The 20934-nt window shown below is 50.4% G+C and overlaps 1 protein-coding gene across 2 annotated transcripts in view; it reads left to right on the plus strand.

Moving 5' to 3' along the window:
* The window catches only part of slc30a6 (solute carrier family 30 member 6), a 227985-nt gene that overhangs the window by 17192 nt on the left and 189859 nt on the right, over nucleotides 1-20934 (plus strand). For both annotated transcript variants that reach the window (XM_072511928.1, XM_072511935.1), the window contains exon 2: nucleotides 15293-15330. In XM_072511928.1, coding sequence (XP_072368029.1) covers nucleotides 15293-15330 — 38 coding nt within the window. The remainder of the gene's footprint in view (nucleotides 1-15292; nucleotides 15331-20934) is intronic.

A 20934-nucleotide genomic window follows, 5' to 3' on the forward strand; every position in this document is an offset into this window, starting at 1 on the left:
TCACTTCCGTTCACCAGCATAACCTGCTAGCGCGGCTGCCACTGCCCAAAGGCACATCCTAATGACCTCCCCCCACTCCTCCGCTCAAAGAAGAAGGCCTCCTGCTGGCCTTATCCTGCCCCACCCAAACAAGGACTTCTTCTGAACTCCAGGTAGCCTTCTCCAAAAGCAAACAAACAGGTGTTAAACACAGACAGTCTCATAAAACAGGAGGGGGGGGGATGGGAACATCCATCAACACATAAACATTTCACCCCTACAACTCTTTACAATCTCAACATTGAACAGAACCCCCCCCCCCACCAAAAACGGCGGAAATCCCCCAATCTCTATACCCACTTCAAACATGCTCCCGTCGATTACATAGTGCAAGCACCCAGGTTCCCAAGCATTGTCCACTCAGTTCTCCCCCAGTTTATGCTCCTTAATGTAGTCTTTGGCCGCTTCTGGTGTCTCAAAATAATACTCCCGGCCTCCGAACGTCACCCATAATTTCGCCGGGTAGAGCACCCCAAACCTGATCTGCCGTCGGTACAGAACCGCCTTGGCCTTGTTGAAACCTGCCCACCGTTTTGTCAACTGGACTCCGATGTCCTAATAAATCCGGACGTTATTTCCCTCGCAGTTGCAGCTACGCTTCTCCCTGGCCCACCATAGAATTTTGTCTTTCTCCACAAATTTATGGAGCCTCACGATCACCGCCCGTGGCGGCTCCCCAGCTCTAGGCTTTTGCCTCAGACCTATGTGCTCGATCCGCTTCAGGGGCCTTATCTAGCACCCCTTCTGCCACCAGCCCCTCCAACATCTTCGAGACGTACCTCGTGGCACTCACACCTTCCACTCCTTCAGGCAGGCCCACTATTCACAGGTTCTGCCCTCGAGGCATTCTCCTCCTCCACCTTTGCCCTCAGCGTTTTACAAAGGTCTCCTAGGAGCTCCACCTCCGCCTCCAGAGCCACCACACGATCGCTGTGGTCCGAGATCACTCCTTCAATCTCCCTACACCTCCAAACACCTCTCCAAAGTACTCTTCAGGGGTGCCACAGCTTCTGCAATGGCCTTTGCATGATCGTCATGCATTTCTTTCCTCTGTTTATGGAATTCCTCCTTGATAAAAGTCATCAGTTCCTGTATCTGGGGCCTTCCAGCTTGCCCCTCCCCTGCCTGCTTGCTGGAAGAGACTGTCTGAGTCATAGCTACAGAAATCCAGGGAAACCGGGTGCTAATGGCCACAGAAACCAAGGGGAAAGAGTGCTAATGGCAGTCCCCAGAGAGAACAAAAGATGTGAAAGGTCAAACAGCAGGGAAACTAACATCGGAGGATGAACTGTAGATGTGGGGGGAGGGGGAAGCAAAGAGGAGAAAGGTGGTTAAGATTTGGGGGGGGGGGGGGAATTAAATATATATTAAAGAACTGGTAAAAGACAGTAAAAAATGAAATGAAAACAAATGGGTCGAGGTGGGGTAGAGCTGATCATCTGAAGTGGTTGAATTCGATGTTCTGGCGTGCCGAACCGGAAGATGAGTTGTTGTTCCTCCAGTTTGCGTTGAGCTTCACTGGGACATTGCAGCAGGCCAAGAACAGACATGTGGGCATGGGAGCAGGGTCTTTGGTTAAAATGGCAAGCAACAGGAAGGTCAATGTCCTGAATGCGCACAGACCGAAGATGCTCAGCAAAGCGATTACCCAGTCTGCATTTGGTCTCCGATGTAGAGACCACCACATTGGGAGCAGCAAATGCAGCAGACCAAATTGGAAGAGATGCAAGTGAAGCGCTGCTTAACCTGGAATGTGTGTTTTGGGCCTGGGATGTTAAGCATGGAAGAGGTAAAGGGGCAGGTTTTACACCTTCTGCGATTGCATGAGAAGGTGCCATGGGTGATGGGAGAGGTACTGGGTATGGTGGAGGAGTGGGCTAGATTGTCTCGGAGGGAACAGTCTCTGCGGAATGCTGACAGAGGGAGTGAAGGGAAGATGTGTTTGGTGGTGGCATCACACTGGAGTTGGCGAAAATGGCGGAGGATTATGCTTTGCATACGGAGGCTGGTGGGATGAAATGTGAGAATGATGTGGTCTCTATCCTTGTTCTGGGAGGGAGTGGAGGGGGTGAGGGTAGTGGCGCGGGAGATGGACCACACACTGTTGAGGGCCCTGTCCACAACTGTAGGTGGGAAATCACAGTTGAGGAAGAAGGAACACATTTTGTAAGCACCATTTTGGAAAGTGGCATCTTCGGAACGGAGGCAAAGGTGTTGAGAGAAGGGGATGAAGTCCTTAAAGGGTGTAGGGTGCGAAGAGCTGTAGTCCAGATAGCTGTGGGAGTCAGTGGGCTTGTAGTGGATAGTCTATTACCGTAAATGGAGACAGAAAGATCAAGGAAGGGAAGTGTCTGAGTTGGACCAGGTGAAAGTGATGGAGGGGTGGAAACTGGAAGCGAAGTTGATGAATTTTTCCAGTTCCGGGCGAGAGCATGACGCGGCACCAAAATAGTCATCAATGTATCGGTAAAGGAGTTGTGGGAGGGGGCCCGGATAGGCCTGGAACAAGGAATGTTCCACATACCCCATAAAAAGGCAAGCATAGCTAGGACCCATGTGGGTACCCATTGCTACACCTTTGATTTGGAGAAAGTGAGAGAGTTAAAGGAGAAGTTGTTGAGAGATAGAACAAGTTCAGTCAGGCGGAGGAGAGTGGGAATTGTCCGGGCCTCCTTTCGATAAAGAAGCGAAGAGCTCTCAGGCCATCTTGGTGTGGGATGGAGGTGTAGAGGGATTGCACATCCATGGCGAACTGGAAGCTGTCAAAAATGATGCTGTGCATCAGAGGAATCCCGGATATAGGCGGGGAGGGAATGGACCAGAGGAGTGAGGATGGAGTCAAGATAAGAGGAAATAAGTTTGGTGGGGCAAGAGCATGCTTACACAATGGGCCTGCCGGGACAGTCCTTTTTGTGGATTTTGAAAAGTAGGTAAAAGCGGGCTGTCCAGGGTTGGGAGACCGAGGTTGGAAGCCGTAGGGGGAAGGCATCCGGAGGAAATGAGGTCGCTAACGATGTTGGAGATAATGGCTTGATGTTTTCAAAGATGTACCATTTTCAAAGATGTACCATTTGAGTTGCTGATTAATGTACATGAAAATCAAACGTAGTACATAGATTTATAGAATCCTACACCACAGAAGAAGGTCGTAGATCCATTGTGCATGCGTTAGCTCTTTAAGTGCTAGCCTCACTCTTTTGCACTTTCCCTATAACCCTGCAAATGTTTCCTTTTCCAGTGTTTGTTCCTTTGAAAGTTGATGAATCTGCACCACCACCCTTTCAGGCATTGAATGCTAGATCATAACAACTAGTTGATGTTGACAGCCTTTCCATCAGTTGATCGACACAAAAAGAGATGAGGCCTTCAGAAGTTGCTACTAGTGTTCAGTAGATTGCACCAATGTGTTGCTGACTGCGACACTTAAACCATGCTCACAGTGGTATTTGTGTTCTTGCCATGCCAATAGAAGGATATGGAATGTGGATCACTGTTAGTGCCAAGGCAAATAAACCTGGTATTCCAGCTTCCAAGCTGGAAAATATTTCCTTTCCTTGTCTGCTGAATAGACTAGGCCTGGCTTTAGGAGGTCCAGACTTGCTTGGCATTTGAACACATCTTCTTGACCTCTTTCCAGAGGAAAGACAAAAACAATATAACTGGGTTGTTTCCAGGAGTTGCTGGAAGCGTGTTTGTCCAAATGAAACCCCAACCAAAGTTTATAAAATTGAGGGGTATAGAAAGGGTGAACAGTTGGAGACTTTTTCCCAGGGCAGAGATGCCAATTACAAGGGGGCACAAGGCAGATACGTTAGCGACCTTTTAAGACTTACCTGGATAAACACATGAACAGACTGGGTATAGAAGGATACAGGCGGTTGGTCTAAATAGGGCATGTAATTGGCGCAGGCTTGGAGGGCCGAAGGGCCTGTTCCTGTGCTGTATTTTTAAAAATATATATTTTTATTCTCCTTTTTCACATTTTCTCCCGCATTTACACCCATCAACAATAAACAAAAATCAGCAAGATATGTCAATCCCCATAATAACAACGATCCCATCCGCCCACCAACCTCCAAACATCAGCCCGCATGTTTGCATAAACAAATGACAAAAAGGAATCAGGGATTACCCAGAGTCACCCTTAATCTGCACAGCCCCCCCCCCCCCCCCCAAACTAATGTTCGATGTTATCCAGTTCTTGAAAGTGCATAATAAATAGTGCCCATGACGTGTAGAACCCCTCCGAGCTTCCCCTCAGTTCGAACTTAACCTTCTCAAGGGTCAAGTATTCCAACAGGGCCGCCACGCCAGGGCACTGGGTGGAGAGGCTGCTCTCCATCCCAGCAGGATCACTCCTTCAAAAAATCGGCTCATCCTCGCCCTTGTGAGGTGCGCTCTATATACCACCTTCAGCTGTATCAGCCCCAACCTCGCATATGTTGCTACTCCACTACTGGGCCGATATCTGGGGTTTGAGTATCTGTGTGTGTCTCTCTCCAGCTGGCACTGAAACTTCAGAGGCTAGGGGATGCCGCACTGGGACACCTCCACGGAAGAGAGCACTGAATCAAGCCTGCCGTTTATCCCTAACCGGAAGCCTGAGGCTTATATCACACAGATATCCAGACCACCACCAATGCCCAGGTGATTCTCTCTCTTGCCGGTGGTGCAACACCCACCCGGTTCCTACTTCGCTGGAGTAGCTTTCCCAAGAGAGAGAATAGGACACCGCTGTTTATTACCTAACCAGCAGCCTGTCCTGAGTGAACGGGTTCGAATCGTTCAAGATGACCCTAGATTCTCGACCCCGGAATTAAGGTGGGGAATATCTTAACAATGACTTGGTCAGAGATCGCTGGTGAGAGATTGAAGAATTGAAACGACTCCAATTATCAGCAAATCAAGGTTTATTGCAAAACCCAGGTCAAAATCATCAAACAGAAGAAATTATAATAAAATCTTAAACTCTAACACAAACTAAGTCTATTCAGAAAGTACTATAACGGACACAACGTAAAATCTTATTGTTACACAATTTTAGCAAGGGCACAAAACACAAATCAAGCCCCCTTCCCCAAAGCCTCAACCACTATCAAGGTCAAGGGAGTTTCGCAAGCTGCTGCAGGGTACTTACAGTCACAGGCTGCAGGAGGTCAAGTCAAAGGTGGAGAGGTCAAGCCAAGAGACCCTCAATCGCAACACAGCCCCTTTTATATCCGTTTTACCTGGCTTTTTCCTGTGTTCGGCCAGCCCCTTTTGCATTGAATCCATAAGGTTTAAAGTTCCCGCTGGTCCTGCCCCCTTTGAGCCGGTCAGACCTGTCAAGTTGGGAGTACCTCCCCATGGTCCGCCTCTATTCTGCTTTTTGAGATAACGAGGTTGAGCTCCCTTGTGAAGATTTTCAAAGTCTTCCATCTGCTCCGGAGATCGCTGCTATGTTGATGGGGTGTTGATTGGATTCTGCTCTGGTGGAGGCCAAGTCATTTACATCTGCATGGGGCTATGACCATCCCATTGTCCTGCTTGCAGGCAGGCCCCCTGTGTATTCCCGTGCCCCTTTGTCTGTGTTTTAATCTTATCTAGTTGTCTGGCTCCTTCTTCCTTGTAGCTCCTGGGGGGGGTGGGTTTGTAAATACCTATGCCCCTACTCAGCTCAGCGGACCAAGCCTGCTGGGAAATTTGGTTACATTTCCTTGGCTGAAAAGTGTCCAGTTTACAGTCTCTGGGTTTTATTCTTGGGCAGTCCAAAAAGGGCCGAATTGCCCGAAAACCTTACAAGAGGCTGCTCTCCATCCCAGCAGGATCACTCCTTCAAAAAATCGGCTCATCCTCGCCCTTGTGAGGTGCGCTCTATATACCACCTTCAGCTGTATCAGCCCCAACCTCGCATATGAGGTGGAGGCATTCACTCTCCGGAGCATCTCACACCAGACCCCCTCCTCTATAACCTCTCCCAGCTCTTCCTCCCACTTTGCTTTGATCCCTTCCAGTGGTGCCTTATCCTCTTCCAAAATAGCTCCGTACACCGCTGACACTGCCCCCTTCTCCAATCCCCTTGTCGTCAACACCTCCTCCAGCAATGTGGAGGCCGGTTCCTCTGGGAAGCTCTGTATCTCCTTCCTGGCAAAATCCCGAACCTGCATGTACCTAAACCCTTTTCCCTGCTCTAGCCCATACTTCGCTTCCAGCTCAATCAATCCTGCAAACCGACCCCGAAGAAACAAATCCTTTAGCATTTTAATCCCCTTCTCTTCCCATTTCCGAACACTTCCATTCCACCTCCCTGGCTCAAATCTGTGGTTCCCCCGAATCGGCATTTCCCTTGACCATAAACCCAACTCGAAGTGTTGGTGAAACTGCCTCCAGATTTTCAATGAAGCTATTATTACCGGACTCCCTAAATATTTCCCCGGAGCTATCGGGAGCGGCGCTGTTGCTAGTGCCTTCAGCCCCGACCCCTCACAAACTCTCCTCCATTCTGACCCACTGAGAATCAACCCCTCAGACCCAGCTCCGCACCTTCTCCACATTCGCCGTCCAGTAGTAGTACAACAGGTTCGGGAGACGCAAACCCCCTGCCTGCCTTCCCCTCTGTAGCAGCACCTTTCTCACTCTGGCCACCTTCCCTCCCCATATGAATGAGGTAATCCTTCCCTCAATCTCCCTGAAAAAAGACTTTGGCAGGAAAATCGGTAGGCATTGAAAAATAAACAGGAATTGTGGCAACACGTTCATTTTAACCACCTGTACCCGACCCGCCAGTGACAGAGGAAGGCCGTCCCACCTTGCCAGGTCGGCTTTCACTCTCTCCACCAAACTAGTGATGTTGTACCTGCGAAGCCTCCCCCACTCCCGGGCAACCTGCACCCCCAGATACCTAAAATGAGTCCCTGCTCTACGGAATGGTAGCCCCCCCCCCCTCCCCCGCCCCCACCCCGGCCGAGACACCACAAAATACTCACTCTTGTCCAGGTTCAGCTTGTACCCCGAGAGAGACCCAAATACCCGCAGTAGGTCCAATATTCCTCCTATCGACGCACTGGGTTCCGACACATACAGCAGCACCTAGTCGGTATAAGGACACCCTATGCTCTATCTCTCTCTCTCTCCCCCCCCCCCCCCCCCCGCACTATTCCTTTCCATGCTCCCGAACTTCTCAATGCGATGGCCAACGGCTCATTCGCAAGTGCAAACAGCAGAGGGGAGACATAGGACATCCCTGTCTCGTCCCACGGTGGAGAGAAAAGTATCGCGAACTGATATTATTTGTGCAGACACTCGCCTTCGGTTCCTTATATAATAGCTTTACCCAGTTCACAAACCTTGGCCCAATCCCAAACCGCTCCAGCACTGCCATCAGGTACCCCCATTCTACCCAGTCAAACGCCTCCTCTGCGTCCAATGCCACAACTACCTCTGTTTCCTTCCCTTCCGCTCGTGCCATAACAACGTTCCAAACCCTCCTAATGTTCGAAAACAGCTGCCTCCCTTTCACGAACCCCGTCTGATCCTCCCCTATCACTTTCGGGAGGTACTCCAGCCTACTCGCCAGTACCTTCACCAACACTTTTGCGCCCACATTCAGAAGTGATATGGGCCGATAGGACCGATACAAGCCACACTCCGTCGGATCCTTATCTTTTTTTAGCAATAGTGAAATCAATGCCTGCCCCAAGGTTTGCGGCAACACCCCCTTCCCTATCACACCCCCACCATCAAGGGTGCCAACCTATCCTTAAATTTTTTAAATAATATTCCACCGGCCCTGCCACCTTCCCCGACTGCATCCTCCCAATCGCATCCTTTATCTCCTGCTCCACTATTGCTCCTTCTAATGTAGCCCTGTCCCCCTCCCCTGGCCTCGGGTACTCCAACCCATCTAGAAATTCCTGTATCTCACGGTCTCCCCCGGGTGGCTCTGACTTGGTACAATCTCTCATAAAACTCCTCAAAAACCTTGTTAATCAGCATTGGAGCCACCACCAACTTCCCTGCCCTATCCTTCACCTGAAGAATTTCCCTTGCCGCTGCCTCCCTCCGGAGTGACCTGCTAACATCTGTCTTCTCTCCAAGTTCATAAACTGCACCCCTTGCTCGTCCTGTGCTGTATTATACTTTCTTTCACATCAGATTTCGCTTTTATTCCTCAATGTAAATATTGTTATATTAAAGGTGCTGTGCAATGAGGTCTGGACACCGCAGGCAAGGCTGAGTAAAAAGGAATACAATACCAATCGAACCAGTGGTGAAAATCTTGTCACCCTCCCACAGGTCCTGAAAAGACGTGCTTGTTGGGGGAATTGGACATTCTGAATTCTCACCAAGTGCGCCGGAGTGTGGCGACTAGGGACTTTTCACAGTAACTTCATTGTAGTGTTAATGTAAGCCTACTTGTGACACTAATAAAGATTCTTATCATTATGAATTAGACGCACTCCATAATACCCCCACCTCAACAATTAAACCCTCACCTGAACTTAACTCCCTCAATAAAACCACTGCCACAGCACTAAATCCCCCTAATAAATCCCTCATCTGAACATTAAACCCCCACCACAGCACTAAACTAAATTACCTGTATTCTAACATCCTTTGCAATGCAACATGTCACTCCCTTCCTTCCCCAGCTCACGGCTTCCCGCCCTGAGCCCACGCTATACAGCCAGCCTCCTCACCCCTCTGGAAAATGAAGCCTGGTTTGCCACCTGCTAAATCCAGTCCCCTCAGCAGAATGAGGGACTGCCATAGCGGAGATCCCCACGCACTTATCCCACCTCTTGCCTGCAAACATGCATTTCTGGCCTTCTCCCTCACCCTCGCAGCTACCTGATCCTCACTTCACCTTTCCCATTTCACGAAGATGAGAACTAGGGGACACAGTCTCAGGGAATTAAGGGATATGGGGAATGGGTGAGGAAATTGAGTTGACGCCCAAGATCAGCCATGATCGTATTGAATGGTGGAGGCTTCACAGGCCATATGGTCTACTCCTATTTTGTGTGTTCTTGTATGCGGGTTGGAGTTGGAAATGTAGGGGTGTGAACCGAGGCATGGGCAGGATGAAGCTGCAAAAGTAAAGGGGAAATTGTAGACTGAATAAAATACCACAACTAAAAGCACAAGACTGGAGATTGAATCTTTTTGTTTTATATTGGATGTGGGTGTTGCTGGCTAGGCCAGCATTCATTGGCCATCCCTAATTGCCCCTTCATTAAAGTGGCTTGTTAGGCCATTTTAGAGAGCAGTAGAGTAAACCACATTGCGATGGATTTGGGAGTACAGGTAAGTACAACAGACTTCCTTTCCTAAAGGGCATGAAGCTGCTTTTTAAACGACAATCGACAATGGTTTCATAATTTCAGATTTTCATTGAATTCAAATTTAATGATCTGCCATGGTGTGTTTCAACCCAGGTGTCCAGATCTTTTTCCTGGGTCTCTGGATTACTAATCACGTGACAATGCCACTATGCCACCATCTCCCATAATCTGGGGTCACTTTAGGCTGTAATGCACTGCTACCCGTTATGCAACTGTTTAGACTTTGGAAGAGCTGAGGGAATGGATTTTTAAAAATAAATTTTTATAAACTAAAGAATTTGCCAAAAATGTGTGATCTGTAGTGAATAATCTTTATTACTATGTTGGTGTGACTGAATACAACTCTTCTCATCGTGGCATCTACAGTAATAAAATACACCATTACTGAATGAAAGCACCAGTGTTTATAAAGAAGACCATTGTAGCGCACAAAGACTCCGAGAGACGAATAGAGTGAAGTCGATGAGGCTTTATTAAGCGTGACTGTTTCCCCCGCAGTTCGGTAGTAGACTGCCTGCGGGGGAGGACGCCAGGTACTTATACTCCGCCTTCAGGGCGGAGCTAGAGGTCAACGTCCAACCAGGACCCGGGATCTGTCAGCCAATGACATCATGGCTTCACAGTCCCACATGACCCCTAATGCATACTACCACATTCACCCCTTGTTAAAAATGAACCCGGCGGGGTGATACTTCGCATGGTGGTAAGGGTTTACAAGGCTGGTCCTGGGAGGAAAACTTTCACATGTTATAACAGTATGTACAAGGTTTTTTTTTTTTTTTTTGTTTCAAACTATTTACAGTAATTGTCAGGAAAAGACAAAATGTTCTCGTTAAAAGTCCACAAAGTCCACATTGTACTGTTAGATCGACGCCACGAGTCGGTCGGGAGGTCTGGTCGTCCGTGTCGATCGCCTCGGCCCCGGTGGTGGTGGTGGTGCTTGTTTCGGTGTTGTCTTCTCCAGGAGCCTTACGGTTTCAGCTTGGGCTTCATTCCTGGTCGGGCCTGGGAGGAGGACTGATCCTCCTGGGAAGGGGGCGGTCGCGGGGTGCGGCGGTGGCAGGAAGGGGGGGGGGTTGGGTGATTGGTGTCGGGGGGGGGGGGGGGGGGTGTGTTGCCGGCGGGCGCCAGATCTCGCAGAGAGACCGTGTCCTGTCGGCCGTCGGGGTACTCCACGTAAGCGTACTGCGGGTTCGCGTGAAGGAGGTGAACCCTTTCGACCAACGGGTCCGACTTGTGCGCCCGAACGTGCTTTCGGAGCAAGATGGGTCCTGGGGCCGCCAGCCAGGTCGGCAGCGACGTTCCAGAGGAGGACTTCCTGGGGAAGACAAGGAGGTGCTCATGAGGCGTTTGGTTAGTGCTAGTACACAGTAGTGACCGGATGGAGTGGAGGGCGTCCGGAAGGACCTCCTGCCACCGTGAAACTGGGAGGTCCCTGGACCATAGGGCCCGTAGGAGGTCTTCCAGACCGTGCCGTTCTCCCTCTCTACTTGCCCGTTCCCCCAGGGGTTGTAGCTGGTCGTCCTGCTCGAGGCTATCGCTTTGCTGAGCAGGAGCTGGCGCAGCTCGTCACTCATGAAGGAGGACCCCCTGTCGCTGTGGACGTATGCGGGGCAACCGAACAGTGTGAAGATGGTGTTCAGGGCTTTAATGACTGTGGCCGCGGTCATGTCAGAACAGGGGATGGCGAATGGGAAGCGGGAGTACTTGTCCACCACATTAAGGAAGTATATGTTGCGGTCGGTGGAGGGGAGGGGTCCTTTGAAATCCAGACTAAGGCGTTCAAAGGGGCGGGAAGCCTTAAATCAGGTGCGCACCATCCGGCCTGAAAAAATGCGGTTTGCACTCTGCGCAGATGTGGCAGTTCCTTGTGACTGTACGGACCTCCTCTAAGGAGTATGGGAGGTTGCGGGACTTGATAAAGTGGTAAAACCGAGTGACCCCCCGGGTGGCAGTGGTTCTCGTGGAGGGTTTGGAGGCGGTTAATTTGTGCGTTGGCACATGTGCCGCGGGATAGGGCATTGGACGGCTCGTTCAGCTTTCCGGGACGATACAAGGTCTCGTAGTTGAAGGTGGAGAGCTCAATCCTCCACCTTAAGATCTTGTCGTTTTTGATTTTGCCTCTCTGTGCGTTATCGAACATGAAGGCTACCGACCGTTGGTCCGTGAGGAGAGTGAATCTCCTGCCGGCCAGGTAATGCCTCCAATGTCGCACAGCTTCCACTATGGCTTGGGCTTCCTTTTCCACTGAGGAGTGGCGGATTTCTGAAGCGTGGAGGGTTCGGGAGAAAAAGGCCACGGGTCTGCCCGCTTGGTTAAGGGTGGCCGCTAGAGCTACGTCGGAGGCGTCGCTCTTGACCTGGAAGGGGAGGGACTCGTCGATGGCGCGCATCGTGGCCTTTGCGATATCCGCTTTGATGCGGCTGAAGGCCTGGCAAGCCTCTGTCGACAGAGGGAAGGTCGTGGTCTGTATCAGGGGGCGGGCCTTGCCTGCGTACTGGGGGACCCACTGGGCATAGTATGAAAAAAACCCCAGGCAGCGTTTCAGGGCTTTTGAGCAGTGCGGGAGGGGAAATTCCATGAGGGCGCGCATACGTTAGGGGTCGGGGCCTATTATCCCATTGCGCACTACGTAGCCCAGGATGGCTAGCCGGTTGGTGCTAAACACGCACTTGTCCTCGTTGTACGTGAGGTTCAAGGCTTTAGCGGTTTGGAGGAATTTTTGGAGGTTGGCGTCGTCCTGCTGATCGTGGCCGCAGATGGTTACATTGTCGAGATACGGGAACGTGGCCCGGAACCCGTGTTGATCAACCATTCGGCCATCTCTCATTGGAAGACCGAGACCCCGTTTGTGACGCCAAATGGGACCCTTAGGAAATGGTATAATCGCCCGTCTGCCTCGAAGGCTGTGTACTTGCGGTCACTTGGGCGGATGGGGAGCTGATGGTAGGCGGACTTGAGGTCCACGGTGGAGAAGACTTTATATTGGGCAATCCGATTGACCATGTCGGATATGCGGGGGAGAGGGTAAGTGTCTAGTTGTGTGTACCTGTTGATGGTCTGGCTATAGTCTATGACCATCCTTTGCTTCTCCCCTGTCTTTACTACTACCACCTGTGCTCTCCAGGGACTATTGCTGGCCTGGATTATGCCTTCCTTTAGTAGCCGCTGGACTTTGGACCGAATGAAGGTCCGGTCCTGGGCGCTGTACCGTCTGCTCCTAGTGGCGACGGGTTTGCAATCCGGGGTGAGGTTTGCAAACAAGGACGGGGGTTGCACCTTGAGGGTTGCGAGGCCGCAGATAGTGAGTGGGAGTATTGGGCCGCCGAATTTGAAGGTAAGGCTCTGTAGATTGCACTGGAAGTCTAATCCCAGTAATGTGGGGGCGCAGAGTTGGGGAAGGACGTAGAGCCTGTAGTTTTTGAACTCCCTCCCCTGCACCGTTAGGGTAACTATGCAGAAGCCTTTGATCTGTACGGAGTGGGATCCTGCAGCTAGGGAAATCTTTTGTGTGCTGGGATGGGTGGTCAAAGAACAGCGTCTTACCGTGACGGGGTGGATAAAGCTCTCCGTGCTCCCGGAGTCGACTAGGCATGGTGTCTCGTGCCCGTTTATCAGCACCGTTGTCGTCGTCGTCTGGAGTGTCCGGGGCCGAGCTTGGTCCAGCGTTATTGAAGCGAGACGTGGTTGTAGTAGTTGAGCGTCTTCGAACCCCGTGGAGCCGTCGACACTGGGGTCCGTTGTTGCCGTCCAAGATGGCGTCGGGGTTGAACAAAATGCCTGCCCCCATGCATCGCACATGGCTGGGGGTCACAAGATGGCGGCGAGGGTGGACAAAATGGCCGCCCCCATGCGTCGCACAGGTCTGGGGTGGTCCAAGATGGTGGCACCCTTCCTCCCCTCGTGGTGGCCGGGACCCAAAATGGCTGCGCCTGCGGGTCGCACATGGGGCGCTGGGGGGGTTGGGGAGCGTTAGGAACGCGCGGGGCTCCCTCATCTCTGGGGACAGCGGTGGTCGGGACCCAAATTGGTAGCGCCGGCGGGTCATACGTGGGGCGCGGGGGGGGTTTGGGGGGCGTTAGAGCCGCGCAGAACTCCCTCTTCTCCGGGGAGAGCGGTGGTCGGGACCCAAAGTGGCTGCGCCGGCGGGTCATACATGGGGCGCGGGAGGGGGGGGTTGGGGAGCGTAAGCGGCGTGCAGAGCTCCCTGTTCTCCCGGGACCGCGGTGGTCGGGACCCAGAGTGGCTGCGCCTGCGGGTCGTACATGGGGAGCGTAAGCGGCGTGCAGGGCTCCCTGTTCTCCCGGGACAGCGGTGACCTCGCGGGACCGGCACACAACCGCGAAATGGCCCTTTTTCCCGCAGCTCTTGCAGATCGCTGCGCGGGCCGGGCAGCGCTGCCGGGGGTGTTTCGCCTGGCCGCAGAAATAGCAGCGGGCGCCCCCGGTGCGACTTGGTGTTTGGACCGCGCAAGCCTGTGGGGTGTCCGGGGGGGGGGGGTGTTTGTCACGACGGGTACGTACGGAGCCCAATGGGCTGCCGCGTGGTCGGAGCCGTAGGCGCGGGTATTTCGCGCGGCCACGTCTAGGGAGGCTGCTAGGGCCCGTGCCTCTGAGAGTCCTAGCGACTCTTTTTCTAGAAGTCTTTGGCGGGTTTGGGAGGAGTTCATACCTGCCACAAAAGCATCGCGCATTAACATGTCCGTGTGTTCATTTGCGTTCACCGACGGGCAGTTGCAGGCCCGTCCCAAAATTAGTAGCGCGGCGTAGAATTCATCTATCGATTCTCCGGGACTTTGCCGTCTCGTTGCGAGTTGATAACGAGCGTAGATCTGGTTTACTGGGCGGACATAGAGACTTTTTAGTGCTGTGAACGCCGTCTGGAAATCCTCTGCGTCTTCGATGAAAGAGAAAATCTCCGTGCTTAACCTCAAGTGCAGGACCTGTAGTTTTTGGTCTTCTGTGACCCGGCCGGTGGCCGTTCTGAGGTAAGCCTCAAAACAAGTCTGCCAGTGCTTGAAAGCTGCTGCCGCGTTCACTGCGTGGGGGCTGATCCTCAGGCATTCCGGGATGATCCTGAACTCCATAGTCCTTTAGTCACACTTAATAAATTGTAGCGCACAAAGACTCCGAGAGACGAATAGAGTGAAGTCGATGAGGCTTTATTAAGCATGACTGTTTCCCCCGCAGTTCGGTAGTAGACTGCCTGCGGGGGAGGACTCCAGGTACTTATACTCCGCCTTCAGGGCGGAGCTAGAGGTCAACGTCCAACCAGGACCCGGGATCTGTCAGCCAATGACATCATGGCTTCACAGTCCCACATGACCCCTAATGCATACTACCACAACCATCGAGCAAACATTTGGACACCATCTCACTGCTTGTGTGTCCAAATATTTGCTTGATCGCCTTTGTTATAATCCCTAGTGTTTTCATGTAGTCTTTATCTTTTCTGATTTTACAAAACAGCAAATGTACTGCTAATGTTTTCAATATATAGCATTCCAATTGGCTTTGAAAAGCAGGAAATGGGAAAATGGCAAATAGAAAAAGCCAGGATTACAATAAAAATTCCTCTCATTCAAATAAAGAGTTATTTGCGGCACTTTTTTTTTAAAGAAAAAAAGGTTTATATTGGCTGGAATTCTCCAGCTGTTGGTATTCTCTGTTCCTGCCGACAGCACGCCGCCACCCATGAGCTTCCCGGTAGTGTTGGGGTCTTAAATTGGAAATCCCTTTGACAAGCAGTGGGAACAGAGAATCCCGCTGGCAGCGAACAGCACGCCGCCTAGAAACACGTGGCTGGGGGACCGGAGAATCTGTTGTTTTGTTTTTAATCTGTTTGAAGTTCTGCTCTTAATAGTATAGTTGTTTTAAAATGACTTGAGCAAATCTGTGTGCAGCTGAATCAATTTTTTCCTGATCTTCCAGGTCACAGGAGAAAACTGGACACCAGTACTTATCTTTTGGTAAGTACATTTAATACTGTCCCAATTACTCCCTTTTCTTTATTCGTACAGAATTGAGTTTGGGATCTACTTTCACTAGCTTGTGCCTATTCTGTCTGAGAAAATTTATTTGGGATCTACTTTCACTAGCTTGTGCCTATTCTGTCTGAGAAAATTTACGTGAAAATGATGACTAGACTCCCAAGAGAATCTTCTGTCTCACAACTAATGGCATCTGAGTGCTTTTGTGTGTTAACCAAAACTTTCAACTACTATTTTCAACTAGTTTCAGTTTCTTGAGCACAAAAGTAGTTTTGAAACCTGTCCTGTTGAGGCGATGGTGAGGGGACTGGTGGCTTGTGTTGTTTATAGACACATTAATTTAAAGAAACTGGGACACCTGTAATGATAAGATGTGGGATTGTTGTTATAGTTTTCATTAAACATTAGATCGTTGACCTTGGTGGTAATACTGTAGATGCTAAGCAGAGGTACAGCTTTTCCCTCTGGAACTAAAGAGAATTGCAGGAAGATCCCAACCACCATACAATTCACGTGGTTGTTCTGTGAGCTGATCATGTGCATGGGCCTCCCATAAAATAACTCCATTTTAAAAAGTACCTATTTTTCTCTCCTGCCTCTTTCCAAACATTCCTGTTTTGGCAAGATCCTCTAACTGATCAATAAAGGGATGATTTTGTATTATTCATTCTTGGTATAGGGGCAGCAGTTAGCACTGCTGCCTCATAGCGTGAGGTCCCAGGTTCAGCGAGGTCCCAGGTTCGATCCCAGCTCTGGGTCAATGTCCGTATGGAGTTTGCACATTCTCCCCGTGTTTGCATGGGTTTCGCCCCCACAACACAAAGATGTGCAATTTAGGTGGATTGGCCACACTAAATTATCCCTTAATTGAAAAAAATGAATTGGATACTCCAAATTTATTTTTATTTGTTAAAAAAAATTCTTGGTATGTATGCTACCTTCAGTGTTGCTTCCAAGTGTTGTTCAACATGAAAGAGCATTGATTCGTCAGCTGAGGGAGGATGCTAGGTGGTAATCAGTGGGCAGTTTCCTTGTCAGTGTTTAACTTGATGCCATGACAGTTCATGGCATCAAGTTAGACATGGACAAGCGCCCAGGCTGCTCCTTTCTGAATTCATTCGGTCCTACCGATCAGACAGGACATACACAATGTTTTTGGAGGAGCCTGGGATATTGGCTGCAACAGTATGATTTGGTGAGTACAACTATGTTGCTTAACACGTCTTTGGGACAGCTCTACCAATTTTGGCACAAGTACCCAGATGTTAGCAAGGAGAACTTTACAGATCCAATTGGCCTTTGTCGTTTATTGCGCCAAAGTTTATTAATTTGATAAAACTGAGTGGCTTGCTGGGCCATTTAAATGTGCACCACAAGTGGCTGTGGTCTGGAGTCACATGAAGAGCAGAGCCAGTAAGAATAACCAGCAAAGTAGTTTTAATGGTCGCCCTCACTGAGACTTTTGTTAATTAAATGAATTTAAAATCCACCAGCTGCTTGTGATGAAATGGGTGTCCCTGGGATGTAAGACTGGGCCTTTAGAATCTAATTCAGTAACATCATCACTGCCACTGTCCCATAGTTGACGGGGAGGTGAGCCACTTGTGGCTGTTGAGCAAATTACTGCTACAACAGTTCAGTGGAAAAGAACAATCTCAGTTCATCATACTCTGGCTGGCCTCTGCCAATGCTTTTGCTCGTGAGTGGCATTGAGATATAGATGCCAATTTCATAATGGGTAGGTTCTAGCTACAGTGAAATAGGCTTCAGCGTCCTACACAATTTGCTCTTTTCCCAAATTCTCCAGTCTTAGAATATCTGAATACAACGTGTATATGCTGTATATTGGAAATTATACTTGTAAGGAGTTGTCAATCGATTATTTTGGAAGCACACTGATGACACCAAATCCAAACATTTCCTCATTCCACAGCACCCATATTCCTCTAACTCCTTCTTATTTCACTTTCGTTGGCCCTTGTTACAGAATTTGAATCTGACACTAAACATGATTTGCAACTTAAAGCTGTGTTCCACCAAACCTTGACATGCTCAATGTCTCTAAGCTGTAACCATACAAAGAAATGAACAGTTATCCTATTTTACCTGGAGTAAGAGACATAACCTTCATTTTTTTTCATTTCGGTGTGTCTCCACAGATTGTGAAGGAAAGCTTGAGATTTTCATAGGCCTCTAGTCACACACAAAATCTGGATGATTGTGATATGACAATCATTATTGTGAACAAGACCCCCAGAAAAGAGAGCGTTTCTACAAAATGTGGTTTAACATTTTGGTCTGTTGTCATATCTCATTTCACTATGTGATGACTATGTCTACTTCGTAAATTCACCGATCTCTGGTAAACTATACTTGGGTTCGGTTTATTTGAAGCTATGTTACAAGATGGCGCAGCACACAGATTTACTTTAGAGATTCAGCAATCATTACTCACAGGGACAGCAGAGCTGCAATTCTCTCAAAAACACAACTAGCTAATGGTCACATGCTGCTTTGCAGCCTGGTTAGCTGCTTGTTTGATATATTCCCTTAGTGATATCACAATTTTCCTTTTTTATCTCATTGAACATTACGAGAGTCTGCATAAAGTTTTGGTGGCTTCCTAATCATTCTGAATTTCTCTGAGGTTATGACCTTCCTGAGATCTAGATTTGTTACTTAGGTGTTCTTGACTTGTGGATGCATTGACATCCTGTCTATTACTGGAGTGTTGATTGTTTTCCTGGTGGCCTTCCACAATTTCACTTTTGCTTGAATGTGTTCTCAATGCAGCCGGAGTGCTGGGGGTAGTGCAGTTGTACAATTCCCTTAGCTGCTTCACATTGCCTCATTTAGTGTTGTGACCAGGTAAGATCGAGTTTACTGCACATTTTTTTTTTTTTAAATATGTTTATTCAAATTTTCCAACACAATTTTTAACAAATCCCCCCCCCCCCAATAACAAAAAGAACGAAACAAGTCAAAAATTATACAAAACTTATACATTGGGTTTCCCCCATATACAGTAACCCCCCCATATGACATTCAAAGGTACCCATCGGGAAGCCCTCCCCACCCACCTGAATTTCTCCCCCCCCCCCCCCCGCCACCCTTGGGTTGCTGCTGACCACCTCCTAATGCTCCGCGGGATAGTCTTGGAACGGTTGCCACCGCCTGAAGAACCCCTGCACAGACCCTCGTAAGGCAAACTTTATCCTCTCCAGCTTAATGAACCCTGCCATGTCATTTATCCAGGCTTCCACACTGGGGGGCTTTGCGTCCTTCCATAATAGCAACATCCTCCGCCGGGCTACCAGGGACGCAAAGGCCAGAATACCGGCCTCTTTCGCCTCCTGCACTCCCGGCTCGTCCGTTCCCCCAAATAGTGCCAACCCCCAACTCGGCGTGACCTGTACTTTCACCACCTTGGACATAGTCCTCACGAAACCCCTCCAAAACCCCTCCAGTGCCGGGCACGACCAGAACATGTGGACGTGATTCGCCAGACTTCCCGAGCACCTCCCACATCTGTCCTCCACCCCAAAGAACCTACTCAACCTCGCCCCTGTCATATGCGCTCTGTGAGTAACCTTGAATTGTATTAGGCTGAACCTGGCGCAAGAGGAGGAAGAGTTAACCCTACTCGGGGCATCAGCCCACAGACTCTCATCTATCTCCTCCCCAAGCTCCTCCTCCCACTTGCCCTTTAACTCCTCTACCGAGGCCGCGTCCTCTTCTTTCAGCTCCTGGTAGATTGCCGAAACCCTGCCTTCTCCAACCCATACACCCAAAATCACCCTGTACTGAGTCCCCTGTGCCGGGAGCAGCGGGAATTCCCTCACCTGCCGCCTCACAAACGCCGTCACTTGCATATACCTGAAAGCATTCCCCGGGGGTAACCCAAACCTCTCCTCCAGCGCCCCTAGGCTCGCAAACGTCCCATCTATAAACAGGTCCCCCATTCTTGTAATCCCTGTCCGATGCCAGTTCCGAAACCCCCCATCCATCCTTCCAGGGACGAACCGATGGTTCTCCCGAATCGGGGACCAAAGCGAGGCTCCTGCCTCGCCCCTGTGTCGTCTCCACTGCCCCCAGATCTTCAACGTCGCTGCCACCACCGGATTCGTGGTGTATCTTGTCGGCGAAAGCGGAAGCGGTGCCGTCGCCAGCGCCCTCAGGCTCGTGCCCACACAGGACGCCATCTCCAACCTCTTCCACGCCGCCCCTTCTCCCTCCATTACCCACTTACGGATCATCGCCACATTGGCAGCCTAATAATAGCCGCACAAATTCGGCATAGCCAGCCCTCCCTGTCCCTACTATGCTCCAGAAACACCCTCTTTACCCTCGGGGTCTTATTTGCCCACACGAAACCCATGATGCTCCTACCTACCTGTTTGAAAAAGGCCTTGGGAATCATAATGGGAAGGCACTGGAACACAAAGAGAAACCTCGGGAGGACCATCATTTTAACCGACTGCACCCTGCCCGCTAGCGAGAGTGGCAGCACATCCCATCTTTTGAAATCCTCCTCCATCTGCTCCACCAACCGCGTCAAATTGAGCTTGTGCAGGGCCCCCCCAGCTCCCAGCCACCTGGATCCCTAAGTACCGAAAGCTCCTTTCCACCCTCTTCAACGGTAGGTCGTCTATCCCCTTTCCCTAGTCCCCTGGATGCACCACAGAAAGCTCACTTTTCCCTACATTGAGCTTATACCCCGAGAAGTCGGGGCAGCACGGTAGCATTGTGGATAGCACAATTGCTTCACAGCTCCAGGGTCCCAGGTTCGATTCCGGCTTGGGTCACTGTCTGTGTGGAGTCTGAAAATCCTCCCTGTGTATGCGTGGGTTTCCTCCGGGTGCTCCGGTTTCCTCCCACAGTCCAAAGATGTGCAGGTTAGGTGGATTGGCCATGATAAATTGCCCTTAGTGTCCAAAATTGCCCTTATTGTTGGGTGGGGTTACTGGGTTATAGGGATAGGCTGGAGGTGTGGGCTTGGGTAGGGTGCTCTTTCCAAGAGCCGGTGCAGGCTCGATGGGCTGAATGGCCTCCTACTGCACTGTAAATTCTATGATATTCTATGATAAGTCCCCCAACTCCCTTAGGATCCGCATGACCTCCGCCATCCCCTCCATTGGATCTGCCACATACAGCAACAGGTCGCCCTCATATAGCGACACCCGATGTTCCTCTCCCCCTCGGACCAGTCCCCTCCATTTCCTGGACTCCCTTAGTGCCATGGCCAGAGGCTCAATTGCCAATGCAAACAACAAGGGGGACCGGAGGCACCCCTGCCTCGTCCCTCGGTACAGCCGAAAGTACTCCGACCTCCACCGATTCGTAGCCACACTCGCCACCGGGACTCTATATAGCAACCTGACCCAGCTGATGAACCCCTCCCCGAACCCAAACCTCCGCAGCACTTCCCAAAGATACTCCCACTCCACCCGGTCGAAGGCCTTCTCCCCGTCCATAGCTGCCACTACCTCCGCTTCTCCCTCCACCGAGGGCACCATAATCACATTGAGGAGCCTCCGCACATTGGTGTTTAGCTGCCTGCCCTTTACAAATCCCGTCTGGTCC

This window comes from Scyliorhinus torazame, chromosome 1, assembly GCF_047496885.1.
Source record: "Scyliorhinus torazame isolate Kashiwa2021f chromosome 1, sScyTor2.1, whole genome shotgun sequence".
Classification (NCBI taxonomy): Eukaryota; Metazoa; Chordata; class Chondrichthyes; order Carcharhiniformes; family Scyliorhinidae; genus Scyliorhinus; species Scyliorhinus torazame.